General features: G+C 32.9%; 1 protein-coding gene across 3 annotated transcripts in view; it reads left to right on the forward strand.

The window, feature by feature from the left end:
• The first annotated feature begins 6,448 nt into the window (after window positions 1–6,448).
• Window positions 6,449–27,674, forward strand: part of LOC149797869 (protocadherin gamma-A11-like) — a 33,596-nt gene continuing 12,370 nt past the window's right edge. The window contains exons 1-2 of one of the 3 annotated variants that reach the window (XM_089962885.1): window positions 6,449–6,694; window positions 20,715–23,624. In XM_089962885.1, the coding sequence (XP_089819011.1) occupies window positions 20,916–23,624 (2,709 nt within the window). In that variant the 5' untranslated portion in view covers window positions 6,449–6,694; window positions 20,715–20,915. Of the gene's footprint in view, window positions 6,695–11,206; window positions 11,340–20,714; window positions 23,625–27,674 lie in introns of those variants that run through there. The other 2 variants (XM_089962883.1, XM_089962884.1) reach the window with 2 other exon arrangements.

Below are 27,674 nucleotides of genomic sequence, written 5' to 3' on the forward strand. Positions count from 1 at the left end.
AAAAAAAATGCACTTAAAGATCAGATAAATAGAGGCAGACAGGGATAATATATCTGATATTTGAGCAAATAATATTGCCCATGCTGAAAATTAAACTTCTGATAGCATTGAAGAAAATGTTACTTTACTTTATCAACCTTGAAGAAAATGCTTCTTAATTTTGATCAACCTTGAAGAAAGTAGTGTTGTATTTACATCTATATCAAAAAAGAAAAAGAAAATGTTGACTACAAGGAAAAGTCAGTGGTACAGTCATATTTTAGTAATGTGTTACCACAGTAGAAAAGCCCATATTACACAGCAGTTGGTTGTAACCCATGGCCCCTTCTATTTTAGCAACCTCAGGCCAATACATGTACATGGCAGTTGTTGTTGTTGTAGGGTTTAATGCCATTTTTCAGCACACGATAGGCTATACATGGCAGCCAGTATTAATGGTGGAGGAAGAACCACCAACCCACGAGAAGCTACTGGCAGGCTTTCTCACATACCCACATTGGCCGAATCGGAGACTCGAACCCACGCAGACAGAGGTGAGATGGCAATGATGCATAACGGAGAGCGCTTTAGACCACTCAGTCACTTGGGCCCCCCATGGCGGGGGTATTTCTTCAGTTCACCTACAGAAAATATCAGGAATCTCTTACCCCATCTTGCCTTTTACATACTGTATATACTTGCTTATAAGTCAAGTACAACTGCAACTGCACAGAACCAAATCTGCCATCACATAATACTGACAGAGCTGGCTCTGTGCAATTTGTTAGTAGTCATCAGTAAAACAAACAACACAGAACCTGGTCTGTAGGTTCATTATGCTATGGCAGACCAGGATCTTTTTTGTTTGAAGTTTGACTTGGACTTATATGCTTATATGTATGATACTAGTGAGCTCCAAAGATTTTAATTTGCCCCTACATGCATGAGGACATGCTTCATGCTTCTTGGGATGCATCCTATATTGATGTACATACCCTGGGATACATCCTATGTTGATGTACATATCCTGGGATACATCCAGTGTTGATATTCATGGCCTGATACATCCTGTGTTGATGTTCATGCCCTGGGATACATCCTGTGTTGATGTTCATGCATACATCCTGTGTTGATGTTCATGCCCTGGGATACATCCTGTGTTGATGTACATATCCTGGGATACATCCAGTGTTGATATTCATGCGCTGATACATCCTGTGTTGATGTTCATGCTCTGGGATACATCCTGTGTTAATGTTCTTACCCCTGGGATACATCCTGTGTTGATGTACATATCCTGGGATACATCCAGTGTTGATATTCATGCCCTGGGATACATCCTGCATTGATGTTCATGCCCTGGCATGCATCCAGTGTTGGTGTTCATGCCCTAGGATACATCCAGTGTTGATATTCATGCCCTGGGATACACATCATGTGTTGATGTTCCAGTTGAGAAGATCTCAGACATTTTAAAAAAGTGATGTTTATATTTTTTTAATGTAATGGTGCATTTTATAGATTATTTTTGCCTTTGCCTTTGTTTTATTTGTCATTTTATTGGACACCTAAATGTCTCACTTCATAGCCTGTGTTGTGCTAATGTGCTGTTAAATTTTATACATTTATGCATATGTTAATGGAGCTTAATTTGTATATTTTCAAAGTTTCAGACTGTATAACTTTCTATTAAAGATTTAAAAAAATAATTTTAAAAAGAATTAAATGTGATAAAGATTGCAAGATCATGTCATCATTAAATGGGTCCCAACTGACATTGTTTAATTAATACACATCAGATTTAAATTAGCTTCATAAAAAGTGGCAGTATGCCTTCCACAAGAAGAATTAGTTCATCTTTTTGTAGCTGAAAGCATGGACAATATGTCTTGATTCTGTACAAAATGGGTAATTATAGATAAGGATGGTAGATATAAAGTGGCAAGATGTTATCATTACTTTCTTTTGACCTGGGAAGTTTGGCACTCTTTGCCAGTGCACTAGCTGTTCCCTACCTTATTAACATTTCACCATGATGTCTGCACATAATGTCTTACAGATTCTTATCACCTGTAATAGAATATCTTTATATTTCACATTATCACTTTGTTGCCAAAATGACCATGAAGGCATATGTGAACCAAATGTAAAGGAAATCAAAAACCTTTCAACTATATTTTGGGCAATTATTTAGCTACTAAATCATTGATCGGAATCCCTCTAATTAAAAAAAAGTTTTATAAGGGAAACAAAAAGTACTGTTTTTAGTTTTGTCAATTAGAATGCAAAGTACAAGAAGCTAAACTTGATATAATGACTAATGACTTCTGTGCTAATTGTATAAAAGTGTGGAACCTCTTTTATTTCTTTGTTAATAGATATGTGTCAAGTATTACTTACATCATCTTCACTAGACAAACGAAGCGGATGAATGATGCATTGGTAGTGAAGATGTACTTACATTTACTGATTGACCGATGTTGTTAAAAGATGTAATTAGCATTGTAAACTTAATAATGGTAAATTGGTTAATATGATAATAATTATTGCCAAACCCCAAAATATGCCTGATAATTTCTTATATTTAAATTAGAATGATGCAACCACAAAAAAGTTCTTATTGTCCAGGTAAATTTTTGGGCATCATATATATTGTGAGGAACTGCATTGAATGTATGTTTGTGTTTGTCTTATTCTTTTATCCATCCATTTCCATAAGGAAGTTCCTAAATTATTATGATTATAAAATTTTCCTTGATAAATACTTATCTTGTTTAATATGTTCATGATTCCGATTGAATTAAATGTCTAATACACTTTTCTTGACATTAAGGAAAGTTTGCTTTTTGTGCTTTATGGCACAGCGAAACAAATAGGTTATTTAGTTCTGGGGCAACTAGAGTAAGTGTGTTGCCAAAGGACATACCAAGGTAGCTGACCTAGTTAAGGAGAGTCACATGGCAAATTGATTAAAATAGATATATTGGTTGATATCAGCTTTGGTTTTGAAAATGCAAACCACATAACTGTAAACAGAATAAGAATAAAGTTATTAAGATTCAGAATGACCCATTTGGATTTGTCTTCATCCTATATATATATATATATATATATATATATATATATATATATATATATATATATATAATGAGATCGCAAATTAAAGTTCAAACAAATTACATAACACTAGGACCTTTTTCCCTTCCATGTTCTCTTTATATTTTTCATCTGTGGGAAATTTCCATGTCCAAGTTTTATGAATTTTGGTTTGGGAAGTCTGAATTTTAAATATTTGCAATCTTTATTCGGGCATCTCAGTGTTGTTTATTTCCATGGGTCTGAATATTCAAAAGTTTCACGAATATCACAAAAGTCAGACTAGTAAATTGAAGATAAACTCTCCCATATACAATATCTACTTCAATTACTTTACAGTTATGCATATCCTTAAATGTTACAAATTAATGGTACTGCTTTGGAGGTAGAGTACAATAAACTATATTCACAGAGGAGGTATTCCTTTGGAGGTAGAAGACAATACACTATACTCTGTAAGGTTTTCTTGTGGTTCTTTGCTGTAATATCATTTAGTTTTCTGAAAATTGGCAAGGCGAAAAACAAGAGAGGATCACCAATGAGATGTAGTGGAACTAATTATATGATACAGTGGTTACTGTTTGTTACAAAATTCACAGAGGCGCATCCTTTTGTTATATGCATGGGAAGTTTTATCTTCTGACACAGTGCAGTATATTCTTGCCTTAACTTCAAAATGTACTTGGGCCATCTAAACATGGGTATACTGTAATTGTGGTCAATGGACTTGTGGTCAGCATGACAAATTAATGAAATGGTCACTGTGGCACCTGGTATTTGATTGACATGTCCATAGATGAAATCTCCAATACAATTAGATAAGTAGATATTCATACTTATTTCAGGATAGCTCCAGGTCAATTCCATTATAGTAATGGACATCATGTTGGAAATTTACTTATTTCTTTACCTGTCATGCTTTGGAATCTTGATGTTCACATTACCATTTTTTAAATGTCATTAATGTCATGGAGAAAATTCTGGCTACTGAAAACATTTAAAATTTTGAAATAGATCTTTCCATTCTTTGAATTTCAAGTGCCATCATGGTAAGAAAATGTGTGCTTTATGTACTCACCAAGAAGATGAGTCCAACTGCAAACTGCACAGACCCAGATCTGTAGTTGCATTATGCACTGGCAGATCTGGGTCTTTAGTTTGTAAGGAGTAATCAGTAGAACAAACAACATAAACCCTGACCTGCAGACACATTATGCTACAGTAGATCAGGATCTTTGTTTCTTGCAGTTTGATTCAACTTATAAACAAATACATATGGTAGTTAAAATTTGTGTATTGTTTTTTACCTGCTTTATTTGTTGTCCATCCTGATATCTAAATTCATTAATTTTTTCAACACCCATTCAAATCTAATGTAGTTTGTACAAGTTAAACATAGGAGAATTTTTATTTATCACTGTGTAATTCTGAATTGAACTTTTACATCAATTATACCAATTACTGGTATACAGAATTTCCTAGAGTACCATAGTTTAGGTAGCTCCAATGGTAGAGTTATTGATTCACAATCCAAGGGTTGTGAGTTCAGTACCTGCCCAAGCCAGCCCAGGTAAGCTGCCTCACTGTGTCCTTGGAAAAGGCACTTAACTCCATTTTCTTGGTGTGATATAGCAAGTAATGTGCTAAAAGTCCCTTTAAATTGAACCTAGAAAGTTTCAAACCATGTTTTGTTCAAATAATAATAACAATAATAGTAAATTTTCACTTTCACATTATACATGTTTATCTTCACCCTTTTTAAATTTGAAATATACCGCTCCGGTGACCTAGTGGTTAGAGCATCTGCCTCGGAAGCGGGAGGACGTGGGTTTGAACCCCGGCAGAGTATCAACATCATGCTACAAGTCTGCAGCATGATGAACCAGTGCTAGACATCATTATAAACTGCCACACTGCAGACATTGTAGCGATATGACTGAAAAATTGTTACAGTACATTAAAAATCCTAATCATACACAAAAATTTGAAATAGATATCAACCATTTTACATTTTTTGTTGTCTTTCTTTATTAATTAAATAGTTTATTCATTTACTTAAATCTTACATACCATTGGTCAAGTTTGATTGCATATGTTCTCATATCCAATTTCAGCTGGTATGGCAAAACACAGTTTCAAGGGATTGCAAATAAGTAAATTTGAGCAATTTGATGTTTTTCAATAAAATCACATGAAAATCCAGTTTTTGGTACATAGCATCAATGCATCTTTCAGACTGCAAGAGTTAAAAAAAAGTCATAGTTAAGTCACATCTCAATTGTTTATGGTGGGGAATATGTTAGATTATTAATTTTGTGGAATCCACCTTGGTGCAAGCTCAGCATAATGATAAATTGGGCATCAACATGCATATCTGTCCATCCATTCACAACCTTAATTAAGGCCTAGTATTCAAGTTTGTATGCCCCACCATGATAGTGATAGGGGCTTTGTCCTTCCACGTGTCTGTCCATTCATCCAAGCCCTTTATTAAAGCTCAGTATTAACAGTATTAAATTTGTTATGCCCCACCATGAAGTTTTTCATTTTGGTATTTTCCAGCCCTATTTGTGGCTTCTTTGTTCTGTAAGCACATTTCTAATTTCTAATTTAGATTAAGTTCAGTGTTCAAGTTTTTTGCTTTCGTTTTAGTGTTTGCCTTTGGTAGTTTAAATAAAAATGGCTGCAGGATCAGCAAAAATAGGGTGCCATTGTAAAAATGGAGTTTTTGCAAAATTGGGGAGAAATCCTGTCTTTGATATATATATGCTGGATACACTTTACCCAATACAGCTAAACTAATTTCCATAGTGATCTATTGTAAAGTGTCTTTGAGTACTAATAAAAGAGTAACAATTGTTCCACTGACTCTTGCAATAATGTTATCTTGCTCAGACAATCAGGATGTAAAATATAAATACCTTTTTCTTACCCCTCGTGTGATACTTTTGATACAACCAGCACTAAGAATGGTCTAATCTGTTAAATATGCCCATTGCAGGAAATGTTACATTGTTAGATTTGGGTGTTGAAAACAGTTTCAAAGGAGAGATGACAATCTTTTTGATACTTATATGGGTAGACAATTTGTTTCAAAGAGGGCCTACCATATTCTCTCTGCTGTCTCCAAACCAAATCTGACAAAACATATTGGCTTCATAGAAGCTTCCATGCAAGATTAGAATTTTGCAACCAATTGAAGGTTCCATACTCAATAGCATAACTATCATAACCGAGATCAGGCCAGGCTATGTCTTGCTGCATACAGGTAAGATAGTCCCAGTAGAGCTTCCAGTGCTTTGTCAAAACAAAGGTAGGCAGGTATGAGAGAGAGCCAATCATTGCACTAGCACAGTCACTGAATGCCTTAAGGTGGTGTACTAGGAGCACTATGTGACAGAAGTTACTGGATCTTGGATGAGCAATGTAGCATAAAACTGTAACTATTCCCACTTTTGACTGGACATTGTACATTTGATCATTTGCAAAATACTATGTACCTGGATTACTATACTGCTTTCTGATTACACTTGTTATCCAAGAGGGACATATTTACTTTCAAGGAGCAAGTTTATTTTGCCAATCTGGATTTTGTGAACTTTGTGAACTTTCAAAAACAGTAAGTTGGAAATATACATACATACACAGAGTTTTATTATTTACTAAAGTTTTACTTCCATAAATGGGTAATAACTCTAGTTTCCTTCATCTTTTTAATGTTTTCATATATGATAATAGAATGCAATGCATTTTAAGAAATGGTACACTTTATGCATGATGAAAAAATGCAAAATGACATTATAAATTATTTTAATAAATATTGAAGAATAGAGGATTTGTTGTGTATGGTGTTGAAGATATTCTTTGGTCCTAATTGATCAGTGCCTATTGCACTATAAAATACATCTTGCATACTCCTGTATCCAAATCAAAGTAATTAATTAAATAAAAGTAATTATTGCCAAGTTTAGATTAAGTTTGCTGTGTTCTGATACATGGTGTTCATTCACATTTGGTTATTGTGTATTTTTTTAATCCTTGTTTTCTGCTTCATAACAACTTTCCATACTTCAATCAACTATTTTTTTTTAAGTGGGAAATTGTAGAAATAGTATAAGTGTTTATCTGTGCTTGTTATATTGATTATATACAAATTAGTGCTAATTTGCATGTTATATTGATTATATACAAATTAGTACTAATTTGCTTGTTATATTGATTATATACAAATTAGTACTAATTTGCATAATCGTTACCCACACATACTGTCATGTAAATCTGCAATTACTTTAATGTATACTGTTAATTACTTCAATGTATACTGTTAATTACTTCAAAATATACTGATAATTACTTTAGTGTAAGCTGTTAAGAAATAATAGCTTCATTCTCATTCTTTGGTTGGTCATTATTTATATTCACTTATCATTACAGATTTATCTGCTTGATGTTTACACCATCTTTGCCCACAACTGTCGTAAATAATTATCTTTTGATGACTTCAGTATAGCTAGTTGTTTTTTCCTTCATTACAAAGGCATTAATCTATGACAAAGATGACCCAAGTGATGATTCTACAACATAAAACTCATGATTCAAAATGGTTTGTTTGTTTGTTTGGTGTTTAACTGCATATCAAAAACATGAAAGGTATATTGTGCCAAGGCAAAACTGAGTAAAGTGTTGTGCCAAAGGACACACATACACACACCAGCTTGGTATAGAGAGGATTCAAACTTGCAACCTTCTAGACACAAATCGAACACATTAACCACTTAATTACCTTAGGTCTGGTTAAGAGAAAGAGATGTTTAGCTTTAAATCAAAAAGATGGACAAAATTTAAGTCTAGATGCAGCCATGAAAAAGTACACTTCTGTACAGTTTCATGTTAAAAAAGTAAATCTGTAAATGATCCTATTCTTCTTGTCTTAGTACTTGTACACTGAATAGCATTTGGATGAAATATTGGTGATGAAGATAATAATTTTGTAAGTAGGATTTGTTCAGTAATGTGATCTGTAGCAACCATTTTTTTAATAGTGGTTTTGAACTTGGTTGTTTCCCATATATGTTTAATTTGCATGCAAAGTTTTACAAAGGTGCTTTATAAGTTAGATTGTTTTTTTCTTGATATCTCTAAATATTTGCCTTACATTTGTTCTAAATTATAAAATGTATTCATTTTAAAACTTGATATACTTTGATGGGGATGTAAAATCTTGCATTCTAGAGTATTTAATATTGGTACATTTTTTTTTTAAAGTAACAATAGCAGGCATTTGTTTCAGTAGGCAATGGTCTCAAACTTAAATTTATGGAGTTTTTGTTTCAAACCATATTTATTTAAGAAACTGTATTATATGCAAGTTAAAGAAAGGATTTCAAGGATTTAGTAAAAGGCATGAGCTTTTAGAGCACTATCTCTCAACAGTAACTAAATATAACAATATAAATCTGCTACAGGTGGCAGCAATGAAAAACTTCAGACAAGAAATATATGAAATTTTGCACAGACAAAATTATCATTTTCTGCAGAGAATGCATGGTTGTCAAATAATTCGGTTATTCTGTAGAGAATGCATGGTTGCCAATTAATTAGGTTATTCTTTAGAGAATGCATGGGTGCCAAATAATTAGGTTATTCTGTAGAGAATGCATGGTTGTCAATTAATTAGGTTATTCTGTAGAGAATGCATGGTTGCCAATTAATTAGGTTATTCTGTAGAGAATGCATGGGTGCCAAATAATTAGGTTATTCTGTAGAGAATGCATGGTTGCCAATTAATTAGGTTATTCTGTAGAGAATGCATGGTTGTCAAATAATTAGGCTTCAACGTAAGATTAAAAGGTGATGTATTCTGAAAAATCCTACTATTTTGGACAGTCACAAAGAGTTTTGCCATCTCAATTGTCCCACAGGAACAATAATTTTTCTTAGATAATTGATTTAAATATAAATCATAATTTAAAGTACTACTCTTTAATCTTATTTTTGCAAGCATGACCTGTGACATTTGGATAACCTATGTAATAGCAGCAAGGAGTGATTTCATTTTCTCAAATCAGGTACACTTTAAAATTTGGTAATGAAGAATTATTTATTTCTTTTATGGATAATGAGTTCCAGGTTCAAATAAGTTTTGCATAAAAACAATTTGTCAAAACTAATGGGATATATTACATTATTGAAAATTAATACAGGCATACAGTACTTATTTTCTCCTCAAATAAGTGGAATAACAACTTTTCTTCTAACAAGGAGGATAAAATGGTATATAAATATTTATAAATCTAATTTTTAAGTTGATATACCATCCTGATAAACTGTTAAATTCCTACCCCATCAAACCCAATCATTTCATGCCTCAGTGGACATTCATGGCATGAATCTATTAAGATAACATTGGGTTTTAATTGTGACCTCCTCTTTGTTCAGGAATCAATGAAATCTATTATTGGTGATTGATAATTCCAGGAGGGGGCAAAGGTAAGAGAGTGATATATCACAAAGGTCTTCCAGAGATAAAGTGTCAAATTTAAATTGTCTCGTATGACACAATATTGCAACATCTTGAAGAGCTATTTTACAGTATGTTACATACATTTTGTTATTTCTATGCCCATAATATTGCCTTCTTTGTAAAAACATAAAAGAAACTGACACTATAATAATATTTGATGTTTGTACAGGAAATATTTGCATAATTTTCATTGATAGACAATGCTAACTCTCCAACCACCAGCCAAAATTTTAAAAAGTTTAAATTTAAAAATATTCATTATTTCTTGAGTGAAATATAAAATAAAAATTTTGATAAATATGATAAAATAAATATTTTGCAATGTATGATAAATGAATGTTTATTGCACATAAACAAATTTCATTGCAATATATGCATTTTACCAGAGGCGTAGCTAGGGGGGGACAGGGGGGTACATATGTCCCCGGGCACCAAGGTACAGGGGCGCCAAAATGAGGCTTACAACGTTACATTATAATAAGTAAACAAGGGTAATATTCAAAAATGTGATTAAACGGGGAGGGGGCTGGGGCACCAATTTTATAGTTCGTCCCCGGGCGCAAAATATCATAGCTACGCCTCTGCATTTTACAGACTAAAGCAAGTTTAAAGTCCTGAATTATTGCACTCAGGAATACGAAGAACATGTCCATTTAAAATATAGAACAGTGTCTTTCTAGGCAATATTATGAAAAATGTGAGATCCTTTATTAAACACTAACAACATCAACAACAATAATAATAATAATAATAATAATAATAGCAAGCAATATCATGCATGTACGCATCAGCCATGCATGAATTAAAATCCTTTTTATGGCCTTTTAAAGCAATCAAACTTCTTTATCAGACATTTTGATATTTTTGATGGGTACGGCTTTACAGGCTTAATATACGCAAGTGGCATGCTGACTGTTGGTTTGTTTCTATGGATACTTGAGAGGTGTCCCATATTAATTCTACAAAACAGACTGTAACACAGCTTTATTACCCTAATATAAACTTTGTTTCCAAATACAAGAAGCTGTGAATTATAATATTCTATTCAAAGCAAAGATTAGGTTCAAACTCTGAATGATTTTAAGTTTCCAATTATTTTCTTTATTCCCATTTATAATGCATCAGTGACATTTATTTGTTTATTCACCATGAATGAGTCATGAAACTTGTTTATTTATCATGAATTAATGATGACATGAATTGGCCATTATCCATGGTATCGGGTCATATTCTTGATTCCTGTGTCGTGTTTCGATTATTCCTGGCTGTTAAGACATTTGAAACCACATTAAAGTGATCCACAGTTTCAAATTTTTAACCAGGAGTTAATTTCACTTTGCAACGTTTTTACGCTGAAACTAAACACATTGCAAAGATGAGTATATTATTAAAGGTTAAAAACTATAGAGACAAGCTTTTTGAAATTTTAGGTCTTGGGTGTCTTAATGCATACATTTCTGGTGTTGGGTATCACTTGTTTTTACAATGTGCACTTTTGGGGTCAGGTTCATAATGAAAAACCTATACTTGATACTTGAATGGTTTTCTTTAGTATGATTTTTTGGTGAATCTGTGGAGCATAAGGTTTTGAATTGTTTTACATGTTGTATTTTGTTCCCTTTGAAAAGGAGTGACTTGGGAAGTAAGACACATTGTTGATTACACATTGAAGAAAGTCCATTAATGGAGAATAGAGAAGTACTGAGTATTTTAACAATGTTCCTCTAGGGGATAGACATTGGTAAGCGTTTTTAATGTATCAATTCTCTGAAAAGAATATATTTGTGATTTTATCAATTTTTCACATTTGGGATGCTTTCTGTACTTTCCTGACTATCACAGCACATATTAACGTTCCAGGAAGCTGTGATCTCTGCATCTGTGCTATTTCTGATTTCATTGTTTGAATAGTGTAGCTGAGATGCGCATCAGCAGTATTTTGAGTGAAGATAAACTTAGCCTTAATGTCTGGTAATGGTCAAAGGAGTGAAACTATTTGTCTTCAATCTGGAATTCCTTTTAGTCCTTGTGGAATTTGGAGCTGAAATACCTATACCTCAAGGAGGGGATATTTTTTTGTATAGAATTTATGGCAGGGGGTCTACTTTGTACTTTTCTTTCTAGAATTTTCACTGTTGCATATTGATAGACAATATAGATTTTTGTAACATTGTTCTTTTTACAGTTAGTGAGTTTAATAAATTTTGTTACTAATACAAATTTTGGCTTAGTCTTGTAAACTTGTTGAACTTTTATTATTTTTGCGGAAAAATATAGTTAGGTTTGAAAAAATAAATTTCAAGAATTACTGCTGACCCCAGCAAGATGGTTATCATTATTGATAAACTAAAGATGTTGTCATTAAAAGGATATTGATATTGCTCATTATGTGTTTTTTTTTGTACTTATTTACTGTGTATATAAAGTACCTTCTGTCATAAAATGTAGAAAAATGTGTGACAAGAAACCACAAATGGAAAACACCAAAAGTAGTCTCTGAAGATAGGCAGTCATTTAATACAAGTTATTTTAGCATCTAAAGTTGTCAGGTCTGTATCAGATTTAGGTCTCTTAAGACAGTTGTACTCTTTAAAGAAGTCATCTTTAGGAGATGTTTAACATGTTTACAGGTAGGGAAGTGTAACATTACCTGGATAGATAATTAGGTAGACAGTAAATAATGTATTCTTAAACATTACAACGTAATATAACTGAAATTAGGTGATTAAGGTCTTTATCATCCATTCATTATTATGACAGTTATGTCACTAATATCTTCACTCTTATAATTACCTGTAATTAAAACATACTAAATCATTCTCTATTGTCTGTCATAAGTTAATCACGCAGTAGACATCAAAGCATAAATATGTACATTTTTTCTTGCCATAACAGGAACATATGTCTGTTGCTAATGAGGGTCATGCCATTTCTTTAAAGTGATGGGCATTTCCATGTTTATAAGTAGGAAACTCAATTGCTAATTACAATTTTATTGTGAAAGTGGTTTACCTTTCACTACAGGTAAGCTTTGTACTACAGGTGAGTGTACTAAATGAATCGCAATTAAGAATTCATATTTTCAGATTTGTTAAGTAAATTTATGTTAACACAGATCATGAAAGCTGTGTTTCAGTGACAAGTTTGTTATTTATGGATTTCCTGATTAACACAGTAATGAGGTCACAGACATGATGATGAATTTCTTTTTACAAAGACATGTTCTGTTCCAAGATGCATCATTGTAGGATTCACATGCCAAAACTTAAAAAAGAATGCAAATTTTGTGTATCATGCATGACCTTCTGGGTCTGTGCATTGTGTTAGAAGTAATCAGTAGAACAAACAACATATACCCTACTATGCAGGCCCATTATGCTATCGCAGATCAGGATCTTTGTTTGACTCAACTGATAAGGGAGTATATATGGTATGTTTATTTACTTTTTTAAATCTCTCCTAAATTTATAAAAATTCCCCTATTTTGTCATGAGGTGAGGGGTGGGTGGGATTGGAGTTCCCCCATCTCTGATGTTAAAGTTTTATTATGGAATAGAGATTGGGTGATGAATATTAATTAAAAAAGTTTCAGATACAAACCTTCAACTGAGCTTAATTAACTTGTTAGTTCACGATACATAGCCTTTTCAGAATGAGTTTTACTTATCATTTCTTTTTTTGTCTCATGCATCAAAATTATTGAATGCTTCTTTCAGTTTTGAAATAACCTATATATGTTTCAAGTGCAGTGGAATGCATGAAATGACAGATCACATGACAATGGACCTTAGCAGTGGAAAACTTAGGCACACTTTTTTCTGTAGACAGTGAGACAAGGAAATTATTGTTTTACACAAATCATGCAAGGAACATGACATAGTTTAATGTAGGAGTGAAAAAACATAAAGGAAAAGCACTTTAATTTGGCATACTCTCTCAGGGAAGAATTTTGCTGCACCAGGGTTCAAATCCAGTATTTTCTTGAAACAAAATAAGCAATAGAAGTCTTCAATGACTTTTTCGTCCCCACAAAAAGTTAATGTTTGAACACAAAACCAGACAGACACACACAAATAAAATTAGATACTTTTATCTTTTAAATTGCCATAATAAATATTAATATGACTATTTGGAGATTATTTTAATATCCAGTATAAATGCTTTGAAATTTCTTTCTCTAAAAATTCATGTTTTACATAATCAATTAACGTTATTGTAGACTTTGTATTGCCCATGTTCTGATTTCTTATTTTACATAATAAGGGTCAATCAATTTCACTGCTCCGGCGGCCTAGTGGTTAGAGCGTCTGCCTTGGATGCAGAGGTCATGGTTTCGATCCCCAGCCGAGTCATACCAAAGACTTACAGAAGTGGTACTAACAGCTGCCTCGCTTGGCGCTCAGCATCAAGAGGTTAGTGTTAGGACTGGTCGGCCTGGTGTCAGGATAATGTGACTGGGTGGGACATCATGCTACATGTCTGCGGCATGATGCCCCAGTGCTAGACATCACTATAAACTGCCACATTGCAGACATTGTAGCAATATGACTGACAAATTGTTAAAGCTATGTTAAAAATCCAAATCCAAATCACATCACGTCAATCAATTAATGTTATTGTAGACTTTGTATTGCACATGTTCCAATTTCTTATTTTACATAATAAGAGTCAATCAATTAATGTTATTGTAGACTTTGTAATGCCCATGTTCCAATTTCTTTTCTTATTTTCTATATTAAAGTCATTGGTTTCAATTTATAAATGATTGTAAAGAGTAGAAATGTCAAATTTGTGATATAATCAATTTTACATCTGTATACCATTATTTTGCAATTATTGAATATTGAGGAAAAATAATACAATATGTACTCACTTATAAGTTGAGTTCAGCTACAAACTGCACAGATCCAGATCTTTTGACACATTATGGTCAGCAGATCTGGGTCCATGCAGTTTGTATGGAGTAATCAGTAGAATAAAGAACATAGACCCTGATCTGCTTGCATGTTATGTGATGGCAGACCTTGATCTACATTGTCTGCAGACTAGACATGCACGCCAGTATAGATGATTGCTACATGATAGATATGTATTTTTACTAGATTGATGTGTATTTTTATTGGATTGATGTGTATTTTTATTGGATTGATGTGTATTTTTATTGGATTGATGTGTATTTTTATTGGATTGATATAATATTTTCTTCTTGATTGATATGTATTTTTACTCAATTTATATGTATATTTACTTGATATGTATATTTACTTGATATGTATTTTTACATGATCAATATGTATTTTTACATGATTGAAATATACCTTTGCATATATATTTTCTGTGATTGATATGCACATTTACATATATACTTTTACATGATTGATATGTATGTTTACATGATATGTATTTTTGCATGATGGTTATATATTTTACATGATTAATATGCATTTTTACATGATACATTTTTACATGATTAATATGCATTTTTACATGATACATTTTTACATGATTAATATGTGTTTTTACATGATATAAATTTTTCATGATAAATATCTATTTTTACATGATGTATTTTATATGATTAATATTTATTTTTACATGATGTATTTTATATGATTAATATGTATTTTTACATAATACATTTTTACATGATTAATATGTATTTTACATGATATATTTTTTACATGATTAATATGTGTTTTTACATGATATATATTTTTTACATGATTAATATGTGTTTTTACATGATATATATATTTTACATGATTAATATGTATTTACATGATATATTTTTATATGATTGATATGTAATTTTTACATATATGTTTTATATGATACATAAATGCTATATCTGTATAGAAGTTTGCTAGGTGTGATGTTACAGTTGATCTGAATAGATCTGTCAGTATTATCCCTGTCTTATGGGGCAGATAAACATTATAAGTAAGCTGACTGAAGACAGTTAGTGTAACCATTAAGTCAGAAGTTTCTGTTGATATAGCAGCAGCGATAATTAGAGAGAGCTAATAACAAACAGCACAGAGATTCAGGCATGAGGCTTCCATGGATTTCAGCTCATTTCTCAACCATTGACAACTCGTGTATGGCCAGCTGTCATCCATCATACTTGTGTTTTAGTCAAAATTGTCAATAGCATGTCACTCGTGGAAAGTCTTAGGCAAGAGAGTCCTTAAGCCCAGATCATTTCTGTGTTGTTTGGCACTTGTTATGCAACAAGCTGCTTCGACAGGGTTCATGGCAAAAAAGACCAGAAAGTGGCTGCAATATTGACTCAACCTTGATATTTTAAGTGATCAAGAGAAGATGATACAAGGAAAATTTCTAGATATCCCATCTTTAGGACCAGCTGGATATTATAAAATCTTGTTTTTGATGCCTATGAACTGAGATAAGATATTTGAGATCACTTGAAAATCATTACCATTTGACTGTCTGTGTTAGGTAGGGGTTCTGACATACCATATATACTCACTTATAAGTCAATTCAAACTGCAAACGACAAGGATCCTGATCTGCTATCACTTAATGCACCTGCAGATCAGGGTCTATGTTGGTTGTTCTATTAATTACTCATAACAAACTGCACAGACCCAGATCTGGTGGTGCACATAATGCAGTTTGCAGTTGGATTTGTCTTATAAGTGAGTAGAGATGGTATAAGAAGATATGGCAGAAAACCTCAACTATGCAGGTGCCATTTTGAACATTTATGTTATAGAGACCATCAGAGTTTTCCTTGAATACACAATATATTCTGTACTGATTTATCAGCTATTCAGACAACCAATTATCCAATCAAAATCTGTGCATTGGATAATGTATGTTTTAGTGTTAACTGTTCATTTATCCAAGCAAATCTGTGTATTGGATAATGTATGTTTTAGTGTTAACTGTTCATTTTCTGACAGCATTGGCTGCTTTAGTAATGGTATTGACTGTATGATATTAGGTAGTCAAGTCTTTGAAAGTCATATACATCAGCTTGATTGACTCAGTGGTTAAGGTATTAGACTTCCAACATGAATGATGTGGGTTCAATTCTCTCCATTTATTCAGCTAAATGTTTTTTTTACAAGACTTTTTACTTTATTTTGCTGTGATATAAAATAACCTTAAAAGTCCAAAACGTTAAACCAAACCAACCAAACCCACACTGTTGTTATGCAATCAGCACAATTCATGCCATGTTTCTATATAAGATGCTGGTATTTATTATATAATAATACATTTGTTGATTACTGTATGATGATAAAGCCATGACAGAATTTTTCATTAGTGGAGAATGATATGCTTCCAAAAAAGAAAATGAACTTATTAATGCACGCTACATATGATTGTTTTAACAGGCAAATATTAACCTGTTAATTAATTTACTTTACTCCATATATGATGGATTAAGGACATAATTTACCTATTAATTAATGCACTCCATATATGATATATTAAGGGCAAAAATAGCATATGAATTAATGCACCGCATAGATGATGGATTAGGGACAAAAATAATCTATAAATTAATGCACTCAGTATATGATGGTTTAAGTACAAAAATTAGCATAGTAATTAATGCACTCCATATGTGATGAATTAATGGCAAATTCATTATTTTTCTGTAATATCAGTTTCATCTATGTCTCAATTTTAGGATTTGTCACAAAGATTAGTCATGTTGACAAATGCTAATTCCTCAGTTTGTCAAGTTCATTTAACTGGAAAGAAAAAGAAATGTAGCATAGTTTGAATGGTTAGCGTAGTGTTTGTGTATTTCTTTTACAAATAGAAGATCTTTCACAAGTATTTTCTTTTCAAATTGAATTTATGAGATGAATCAGTTAATTTCTATTTTCTGCAAGCCATGGATAGCAAAGGATAGAAATTACTGAGCCTGTTTAATAAAGTTCACTGGAAATGAAGACAGTCTAAGATTTTGTTTAACACATGATCAAAATACAGATTGAAATGGATGACACAGTGGATGTCTTTGTCTCACAGCATTTGTGATGCCATATGTCTTGTCATATGAGTTTCACATATATGCCTCCAACTGCAAACTGCACAGATCCACATCTGCCATTGCATAATCTGCCAACACAATATGCCAGCAGATCTGGGTCAGTGTTGTTTGTTCTACTAATTATGAATAACTGTATAGACCCAGATCTGCTGGCACATTAGGTGAAGGCAGAATAAGCATTTTGCCATTGGAGTCAACTTAAAACCATGTATATATGGTATTTGTCAGGTTCAGGTGGAGTTATTGAAGTTCTGTTGTTGTGGGTTTAGTTTGTCTTCACTATCAACATGGAATGAAACCTGCGTGTTTTTAGTGTTTTTTTGTGCAGTTTGTGGTAGTCAAAAGTTTTGTTTTTATCAGTGAGAATCTACATATGGAACATTTTGTTAAAGGATTTGAAGTATAAATTTAAAATATTACCAGAGAATTATATCGACACTTTTCACTTTAACCTATATACTTATCTGACTTAACACATGAGGATGAACATTGTTTGTTGGTGTAAAACCAACCCACCCATCTGCATAATTTTAAAAAAAAAGAACTTTGTTCACATTAATTGGTGACACATGTAATCTGTCAGATAATGCTAATAGAATAGTTACTAAGAAAGTGAAAAGTTTACATTTATGGTGTAATGTTCAACCATGGTTCATTTCATTCAAGAATCAATTTGAATTTGCTATCAAGGTATACTAACTATAATCCATTATAGGTCAAGTCAAAGAGCAAACAACAAAGATCCTGATCTCCTGAGAAATAATGTGCCTGTAGGTCAGAGTCTATATTGTTTATTCTATGATTACTCCTAACAAACTGCACAGACCCAGATCTGCTGGCACATTATGCTAAGGCAGATCTGGGTCTGTGCAGTTTGAAGTTTTACTGATCTTATAAGAAGTATATACGGTATATCATTAAATTTAGTTTGCCTTTTTAATGTAAAATATAATCATAACAAGCTAGTATTAGAGGTTTGAATAAAGACTGTTCAGTCATCATTTGACTAATAATAACATATTCTGCCCTCAAATATTGGCACTGTAAAGTCACTGTACTTTGATGAATTAATTTAATGCTAGATCTGACAGTTTCTCTCAGTCCAACATTCCACCCACAGTGCTATGTAAATGCATCTTGAACTGCCTTGTCAAGCAATGCTTGTCATGGTCACAGAGCTAAAACAGGTCTTAGACAAGGAAATCAAATGTAATTACCAAAGGTTCATAATGGCCCTATGGGACATTGTTAGTAGATAATGTCCACCTTTTAGCTTTGACAAAACTAACATGATGTCTTGACAGAAAGTTATGTTTTTATATCTGTTCACAATTATATGTTGATTTAGCTCAAACAGGCATTGGTTAACATTTGCCAATATCAGAATAATTGAAAACGCAAGAAATGTTCTAATTAAATCAGGTTAAAATTGGTATGTCTTCTGTCATTCCTAACCATTCCACTCTACCCTAATCATTTATGACTTGTTAATTATTTCTAATACATTAAGACCAGTGGGGTAGTTATGTTAATTTTTTTCAAAGTAATTGTGGGATTGTCATTACAAAAGAATAAAAGAAAAAACTTTATTAAAATTATTATTTGCCAGAATTTTGTAAAAAGTGACAAATGTTTTTCATCAAGAATGGGCTTATCATGGGCTTATTATGGTACCATGAAAAATGGATGATTTCAAGAAGTGAAACCAAATAGAAGCATCAGAAGGACATATTGTCCAACCTCTGTTTTAGTATGTAGAGATTAGGAGAGAATGGAAACTCATAAACTGCATTAGGGTTTTAGATGAAATATAAGCCACATCCTCTCAAAAGATAATTTAAAAAAGAAAACATTTAATAAAATTTGAAAGGCAACATATGAGCTTCCATATTGTTAAAACTAGGTTAATGATAACAATATGGAAGCTCATATATTTATGTTGCCTTTCACATTTCGTGAAATAAAATGATCAAAAATGAAACATACAAAGGAGAAAAAACAAATAAAATAAGATTGCATTAAAACTTAAATGTATTTTATTGATCCCTAGGTTTGTCTTTGATGTACATTGTATAGTGGGGGAACTACATTAGCTGAGTTAAAGCAAAAGACTCATAGTTCAAGGTTCAATACTGAGGTCAGTGCAGATTGGATGACTCGATGTGTCATTGCAAAAAGCACTCAGCATGGTTACAAGTGTCAGTGAAACAACCATCCAACCAACACTGAATTGTGAAGGCTATTTACCATACAGCCTGTCGCTGCAACTTCAGTTCTGCTGGAATGAAGCTGGTTCTTCTCTTCTTACCTGTCCATAGATAAAAAATGTCACAGATCAGTCCCACCATGTCAGTTTACATAAATCTTGTGTGCAAAACTGATTGAATTGATGGTGAAATACTGAGGAATCTATAGTTGTTTCTGTCTTTTTTGTAATCTTCCCCTGAATTGGTTTGCTTTAAGTGAATCACTTGGTTAGATAGTGGAGTGGTTGTTGGGGTACGTTTATCACTTGTCCTTTTACAATACAGAGTCTTTTTCCACTTCCAACTACCAAATGTGTATGTATATATGCCCCAGTGTTTTATATCAGGAGAAATAGGATTTTTCATTGATACATATTCAGGTAGATTTGGGTCAGCATTGCTTCCTATGGCATACTGTTTGCAATCAGAAGATAATTATGGGATGGTTATTACATAAAAAATCTTTTAAAATATGTAACATTTGTTTTGAACCATAAGATCTTCTCAATGAAGGTATACAATGGAAATAAGTGCCTCAAACCTTTCCCACCTGCTTATATTAAGTGATAGATTATTCAGAGGTGTGAAATTCTGTTTAAATTAACACTTTCCTTTCAAGGCAGATAGAGAGTGAAACAAGTCAAAGAGAAATCACTGAATAGGTTACGTCAAGTTTAGGATAACAAATGAATCAAAGCAAGATGATTGGGTCATTGCAAAGTATCACACCTTTATCAGTCATCATGTCAAAGTAAGAGTTATTGAATACAAAGCATGAGTATGTGTTAACAGAGTAAAAAGGTTGCAATAGTCTGATAACAAACTCTTTCAATTGCAGGTATGACTGGACTGGTTCCTACATCACCATGAAACTGATATGGATAAGAAAAATGTGAACATTTCAGTGCTGAAATTAATTTGAGTAGCAGACTACTTTGCTTAAATCGAAGACAGGTTGTTGGGAATATAAAAGCAGTCAAGAAGGTGGATAAATGGATAAATAAAGCATTTAGAAGAATTTCAGAAGATTCATTGAAATATGGGTGTAGAGCGTAAAACCTTGATGAAGCTCATCGTCATATTTGTCTGCTTCACATCATTGGCAACTGCAGATGCTTCAGATGGAACAATCAAGCTTTCTTTCAATCTAACAGAGGAGCTACCCAAAGATACCCTCATTGGCAACTTGGCAACCGAGAGTAATCCCCCACTGAATAGTAACAATGATTTGTATTTTTATATAATTCCAAAACAAAGTGTAAATATTTCCCTTTTTAAAATTGACAACTCCGGTAAGTTGAAAGTGGCTGCCATCATCGATCGAGAAAAGGAATGTCTTTATCTTTCAATATGCATACTTACTTTTGATGTTGCTGTTAAAAACAACAAAGATGCATCATTTTTTCAAATTATAACAGTCACACTGAACATTGTAGATATAAATGATAACACTCCAACCTTTGAAAGGAGTGAATTGCAGTTTGATGTTTCAGAAACCAAGCCATTACGATCCAATCCCATTATTTTCCCTGGTGCTACAGATTTAGATACAGGGGCAAATAATTCTGTCCAGTCATATGAATTAATTACAAAGGATAATAATTTCAATTTAAGTGTCTCTGATAATGGGGATGGCACATCAACGTTAAAATTGGATTTGGTTAAACTCCTTGATTATGAGACTGCACACTTTCATATCCTGTCTATTCTTGCAAGAGATGGTGGTGTGAACCCTCAGAGAACTGGAACATTAACAGTAACCATTAATGTGCTCGATGAAAATGACAATCAACCAAAATTTGTCGACTCCTTGCTAAATGTTACTGTCCCTGAAAATATTGGTTTCGGAAAAGTTATATTGATATTAATGGCAAAAGATGCCGACTCCGGTAAAAATGGGGAGGTAATTTATGAACTCCGAGATCGTCAACCAGATGAAATCTTTTATCTTTTCACAATTAATAATCAAACAGGAGAACTTAGTGTAAAAAATCAATTAGAGTTCATACCGGGCAAAGAGTACAAGACAATCTATATACTGGCACGAGATCATGGTACAGCCTCTCTTTCTTCGCAAGCTACAGTGTACCTCACTATACTTAGTGTGGGGAATAAGCCACCAAAAGTGACACTAAACCTATTTTCTGGTAATGCATCCAGAATTGCACAAGTGTCTGAGGGGTCAGAGGTCGGCAGCTTTGTTGCTCATGTAGATGTTGAAGATGCTGACAATGGTGTAAATGGCAATGTGACCTGCAGCATATTTAACACGTACTTTGGCCTAGAAAGATTGGGGGAAAAAGGGTACAAGGTCATCATCCAGCACCCTCTTGATTGGGAGACAATTCAGCAACATAATGTGACCATTACTTGCAGGGATTTTGGTACACCTTCATTGGAAGCGATGGTTAGTTTTGTGGTAAACGTCACTGATGAAAATGACAATGCTCCACGATTCTTAAACCCAACATATATCTACACAAAAGATGTTCTTGAGAATAACGCTTACCGAGAATCAATAATTCAGGTCACGGCAGTGGATCCTGATGAAGGCATTAATGGTATGGTCAGTTATGAAATTGCCCCAAAGTACGGCAGTGAATTTAGCATTGACAGTGTTGGTACTGTCCGAGCACTAATAATACTTGACAGAGAGGCTTATGCCCAAAAACAGTTTGAAGTATTGGCCATGGACCAGGGTAAAGAGCCAAAGACATCCACAGCAACTGTACTTCTGAATCTAATTGATGTAAATGACAATCCACCTGTCTTTACAAAACCTTTATTTGAATTTGAAGTTGAGGAGGGGAGGCCAGTAATGGAAATGGTTGGTAAAGTGGTGGCTGTGGATGAAGACCAAGGGGAGAACAGTAGAGTTAGTTATTTCATATGGCCAGTAAACTCCATCAATGGCAGCCTCGAGTTGCCTTTTTCTGTTTTAGAAAATGGTACTATTAGGACCAAAATTGTTTTAGATCGAGAATTTAAAAGCCAGTATGAATTCCTGGTTGGAGCAAGGGATCATGGGAAGATTTCTCTTAATGGTTCAGCTCATGTCATAGTGAAGGTCAAGGACATAAACGACAACACTCCACAATTTATCTTTCCTGTTAAAGGTAACAACACAATAACTGCTTTGAATGTTGTTTCAAGAGAAGTGGCCATTGCAGAAATTGAAGCAGTGGATGCTGATGAGAATGTAAATGCAGAACTATTGTACATCATATTTGAGGGAAATGATAAAGACATCTTCTATCTGGATCCTAATTTTGGTAAATTGTTCATTCAAAAATATATTGACATAATAGACAATACTCTGTTTGTATTGACCATTTCGGTTCAAGATAAAGGCCTTTATCCACTTGCAGCAAAGGAGATGCTGAATATTATTTTGAAATATTCTAATGCAACAATGCAGGCACATGCACAAGCTAGTGCTGAAGAAACTACCAATTACATCATTATTGTTGTTGTTGTTGTCTTTGTTACTTTGGTCATTTCAGTTGTAATCATAGTTATCATCTGTGTTGTTCGCCGACATGACCTTCATGCATGCGGATCAAAGAGACTGAAATTTCCAACCAGAAAAACGGAAATTCCCCAGTTAGACAGGACTACTCAAGAGCTTACAAATGACAAAGAATACCCTGAAGAGCCCCAACATAAAAGCAAAAAGGAGGTCAGCTTTTCTTTGGATGAAAGCAGTAGTAGCCAGGATTTCCAACAGACCCTAGATAGATATGGAAAGGTGAGTGCAACATTTATAATGTTAATCAGCAATGATAGATAGATATGGTCTGGTCTAGAACTGAACATTTAGAGGAAAATTACACCCTAACCCAGTTCAGAAAAGGGAAAATTTTCTGGATATTGGAATGATTTAATCAGGAAGATAGTGGGACTATAAGCTGATATTTTGGCACAACTATTTAGAAATTAGCATAAATCATAAAAGAGTTATATGGATATATAGATAAAAACAGGTAAGACTCCAACAGATACATGCATACATAAAAGACTACAAATGACTAAATTTTCTTTATCTTCATCTACTCTCTCTCTCTCTCTCTCTCTCTCTCTCTCTCTCTCTATATATATATATATATATATATATATATATATATATATATATATATATATATATATATATATATATATGAGTTCCACTGTTGTCCAGCTAACTATCCTTTAACAGTTTGATTTCTGAAATATACCTTTTCTGGGAATTATTTCATTTTAACCAGACTTGTATTGACACCAGACTTGTTTTGTCATCAGTTAGAGGAGTTATGGTCGCTGATTTGTCTAAACTTCTTCTTAGTTTTTGGTGTCTGGTGCATATCACAACTAATGATGTCTGAATTCAATCCAAATTTGTAGTCCCCACTCCACTCCACCTCATAGTCTGTTCTCCTTATTTTCATTTCCACATTATTATTGTAGTAAGTATTGTGGGATTCAAACTAAATTTGGTATGTTGAACTTTATGTTGCCCAGACCTTCAAATGAATTATTGTCCAGCATCCCACATAATCTTTTAGAAGAATTATCATCCCTGATTTAAGAAGAATTGTTGAAATTTAGCTAGATTTGACCAGCGTTATGTTGATATTGCACTGAATGAGTTGGAGTTCCATTATTCCTCATTCTCATTTAAAGTAGTTATTGCCCCTAAATTCTTCCTCTTCTAACTAATGTTTCCCAATACAAGTTCTTTTAGTTTAAAGGAGTTATAGCCCCTGAATAATAAATTGTTTCCCAGTACAAATTATTCTAATTAAAACAGTTATAGCCCCAGAATTGTAGGAAATGTGGTCTATGCTTAACAGGAATATATATACATAATTATATTTAAAGCAATTGAATACATTTAAAAATCCATATGTCTGTATTAAGATCAAATTGAGACAAATTTATTAATTGAAAATTTTGTTAATGCATGCCCCATAGATGGAACCATTGTTTGATTTAGGTAAGTTTATAACTTTTACATTTATAAGTGAAAAATGGAAAAATACTTTCATAAAATTGGTGATTGACAAAAATTACTTTGGGGTTATTATTATGATGTTCTGCTTAATATATATTTAAGATTCTGGATAGTAATTTTCTTAACACCATATGTATGTTATTCAAGGTTTTTGTGTTGGGAACTTAACGCCATAGATGGGAGGCGACTACCCCTAAAAATTATGTAAATTAATTAATTAACCTGCTTTTTTTTCTTCAGAATAATAATATTGTATGGGGTTTTATTTTCAAATAACAGTTTGAAAATGTAAAATCTGCAGCTTATAGGTACAAAAATTCAGGTCTAAAGCTTTCAGTAGCAGTGATGTAAAACTTTTCAAGGTGAAGGCAAATCCAGTTTTGAAATTATTGTTTTTGTTATGTCTATAAGTTTACATTATCTTCAAAACTTTACATGATATAGAGCAGAGGTGGGCAAACTTTCCAGTGCAAGTACCGCATACACAAATTTACACCTTGTCGTGGGCTGCATAGTTCATTAAGTAAATTAATTAATATTTGAAATAGCAAAAACAAAAGGTTCTTCTAAATAACATCATAATTAATTTTCAGTTGTTAATATGTTGTTAATATTTGAAAACTTAAACTTCAAAAGAAGCACATTCATTTGATAAACAGAGTAACATAAACAGAGTCAGTGCGAATGATGACTTGTTCCTAGGCTGCATGAAAACCCTTGGTGGGCCGCATGAAAGCCCTTGGCAGGCCACATGCAGCCTGCAGGCTGTAGTTTGCCCACCCCTGATATAAAGGCTATCAGAATTCTTCAGAAATGTGGACTAAATCAGTTAAACCATGCTGCAAATGCAGACTAAATCAGTTAAACCATGACGAATATGCAACTTAATGCTTGTTCTCCACAGACATCAATATGTAATAATATATTTATGTCATGATAAAAAGGTGAACTTTGCCAGATGAAACAGATATTCCAAGGATGAAAAAGGTTAAAAATGTTAAATAAATAGAAATGAAAAGGTATCAGAATATCAAATGTACAAAAATTTCATAGAATTCTAACAAATTAATGGTATTAATTTCATTGTTTTCTGAGAATCATTTCTCCTTTTTACGTATGATTAATCTAGATTTAACATTTATTTTACTTCCTGTAACTAATATCTTGTAACTTAAGCCAATGATAAGAATTCTGACACGTTTTTGCCTCAAAAACTCTGTTACTCTCTGTGCTTTTTGCAGATGCACACAGTGACTTTTTGTGCCAAGTAATGTGGAGTCATTGATTTAAATTTACGTGGCTGTTATGAAGTGTCACTCTTAGAAATTTGAAATGCTTGTATAGCAGGAAACAATAAATGTAGTAAATTCCTCCCCTTCTGCACCTTTCCCATAATCTGTAACTTGTATAACATTTTAATGAGGGCACAAAAATTTATTTAATTTTCATTGTGCAGCAGAAACAAAACTGGGAGACCTATTTTTCCCACTAAAATGTCTTAAGCTGTTGACAAAGAAGGATTCATGACTGAAGGGTTCAATGCCTATCTTAAACAACCGATCAACATTTGAGTCTAAATGGATTCAAGAAATGTGATATTTTGTCAAAGGCTCACGTGTTTAGCAACCAAAGCAAGGGTATACAGTCATTTAGTTCACAGTCAGGTTTGTCACAAGCCTTTGTTGAAGTTTTAATGTATGTGGTGAGATACAAACTAGAGGCTCAGAAGACGTTTATGTTGTTTACTGTTTAATTGTTTTTATGTAACTGAGCTTCATTTGTAATCACTGATTTCAGTACTATCACAGTGCCATCTAGCTCTGACTGTATTGGGTCTCGTAAAGGGGGGGGGGGCTTAAATTAATTCAAAGTGGTTTAAGGTACCAAGCTATCTTCAACAAGGTGTAGACATGACCTAAAAGATATAATCTGTATTGGTTCAAAACAGATAATAATAATAATAATAATAATAATAATAATAATAATTCAACAACAAAAACATCATATCTACCCTGGCATTGTACTTAATGAAATACTTTTTTTGTTAATTTGTTTTTTAAAAGTAAAGTTACATGTATATTGCTTTAAAGACAAGCTGCAGTCCTGTATAAGGGTAAAAACATTTTTAAAAATCTATTTTTTTGTAAAATAAAAATACAGATTTTGAAATTTTCAAAAAGCTCACCTCTGCAAAAGCTCAACATGGCATCCATGTGCTTTTCCGTCTGTCCACAGCCTAGATTAACCTCAAAGTTGAAAGCTTGATTAATCTTGATTTCTTTTTACATAGGTAAATAAATGACATTAAAAAAAAAATTCAATGATTTTAAAAGTAATTTTAGCTTTGTTTAGCTTCAGATTTATGCTTCATAGCAATGTGATGATTATTTTTGTCATATGGTATTTACACTCAAAATATCTGGTTTTGCTCCAACTGATGCACAGAAAATAATTAAGATTATTTCCTTTCTTTTTTATCCATTCCTTATTCATTCATGTAATATCATCTAATGCCACTTAATACTGCACTCCCTCATTATAATGCTGCCTATGGGAGGCAGGCTCAAACACATTATGGAGACACAGCCTTATAATTAATACATATTACCACTACATTATAAAATGGGAACCAAGACCATAAATACCTTATAATAAGAAATGTGTTATAATGAAGTGCCTTATAACAGGACCTGTGTTATAATGAAGGACCTTATAGTGAGGGAATGCTGTAATAATTATTATTGTAGATGAAGGAGTAACTCTTCAGCTTTCTAAAATAGAGGGTAAAAGCCATGAAATTCCCATTTG

This window comes from Sinohyriopsis cumingii, chromosome 6 (assembly GCF_028554795.1).
Source record: "Sinohyriopsis cumingii isolate HCF-2022 chromosome 6, ASM2855479v2, whole genome shotgun sequence".
In the NCBI taxonomy this organism is placed as follows: domain Eukaryota; kingdom Metazoa; phylum Mollusca; class Bivalvia; order Unionida; family Unionidae; genus Sinohyriopsis; species Sinohyriopsis cumingii.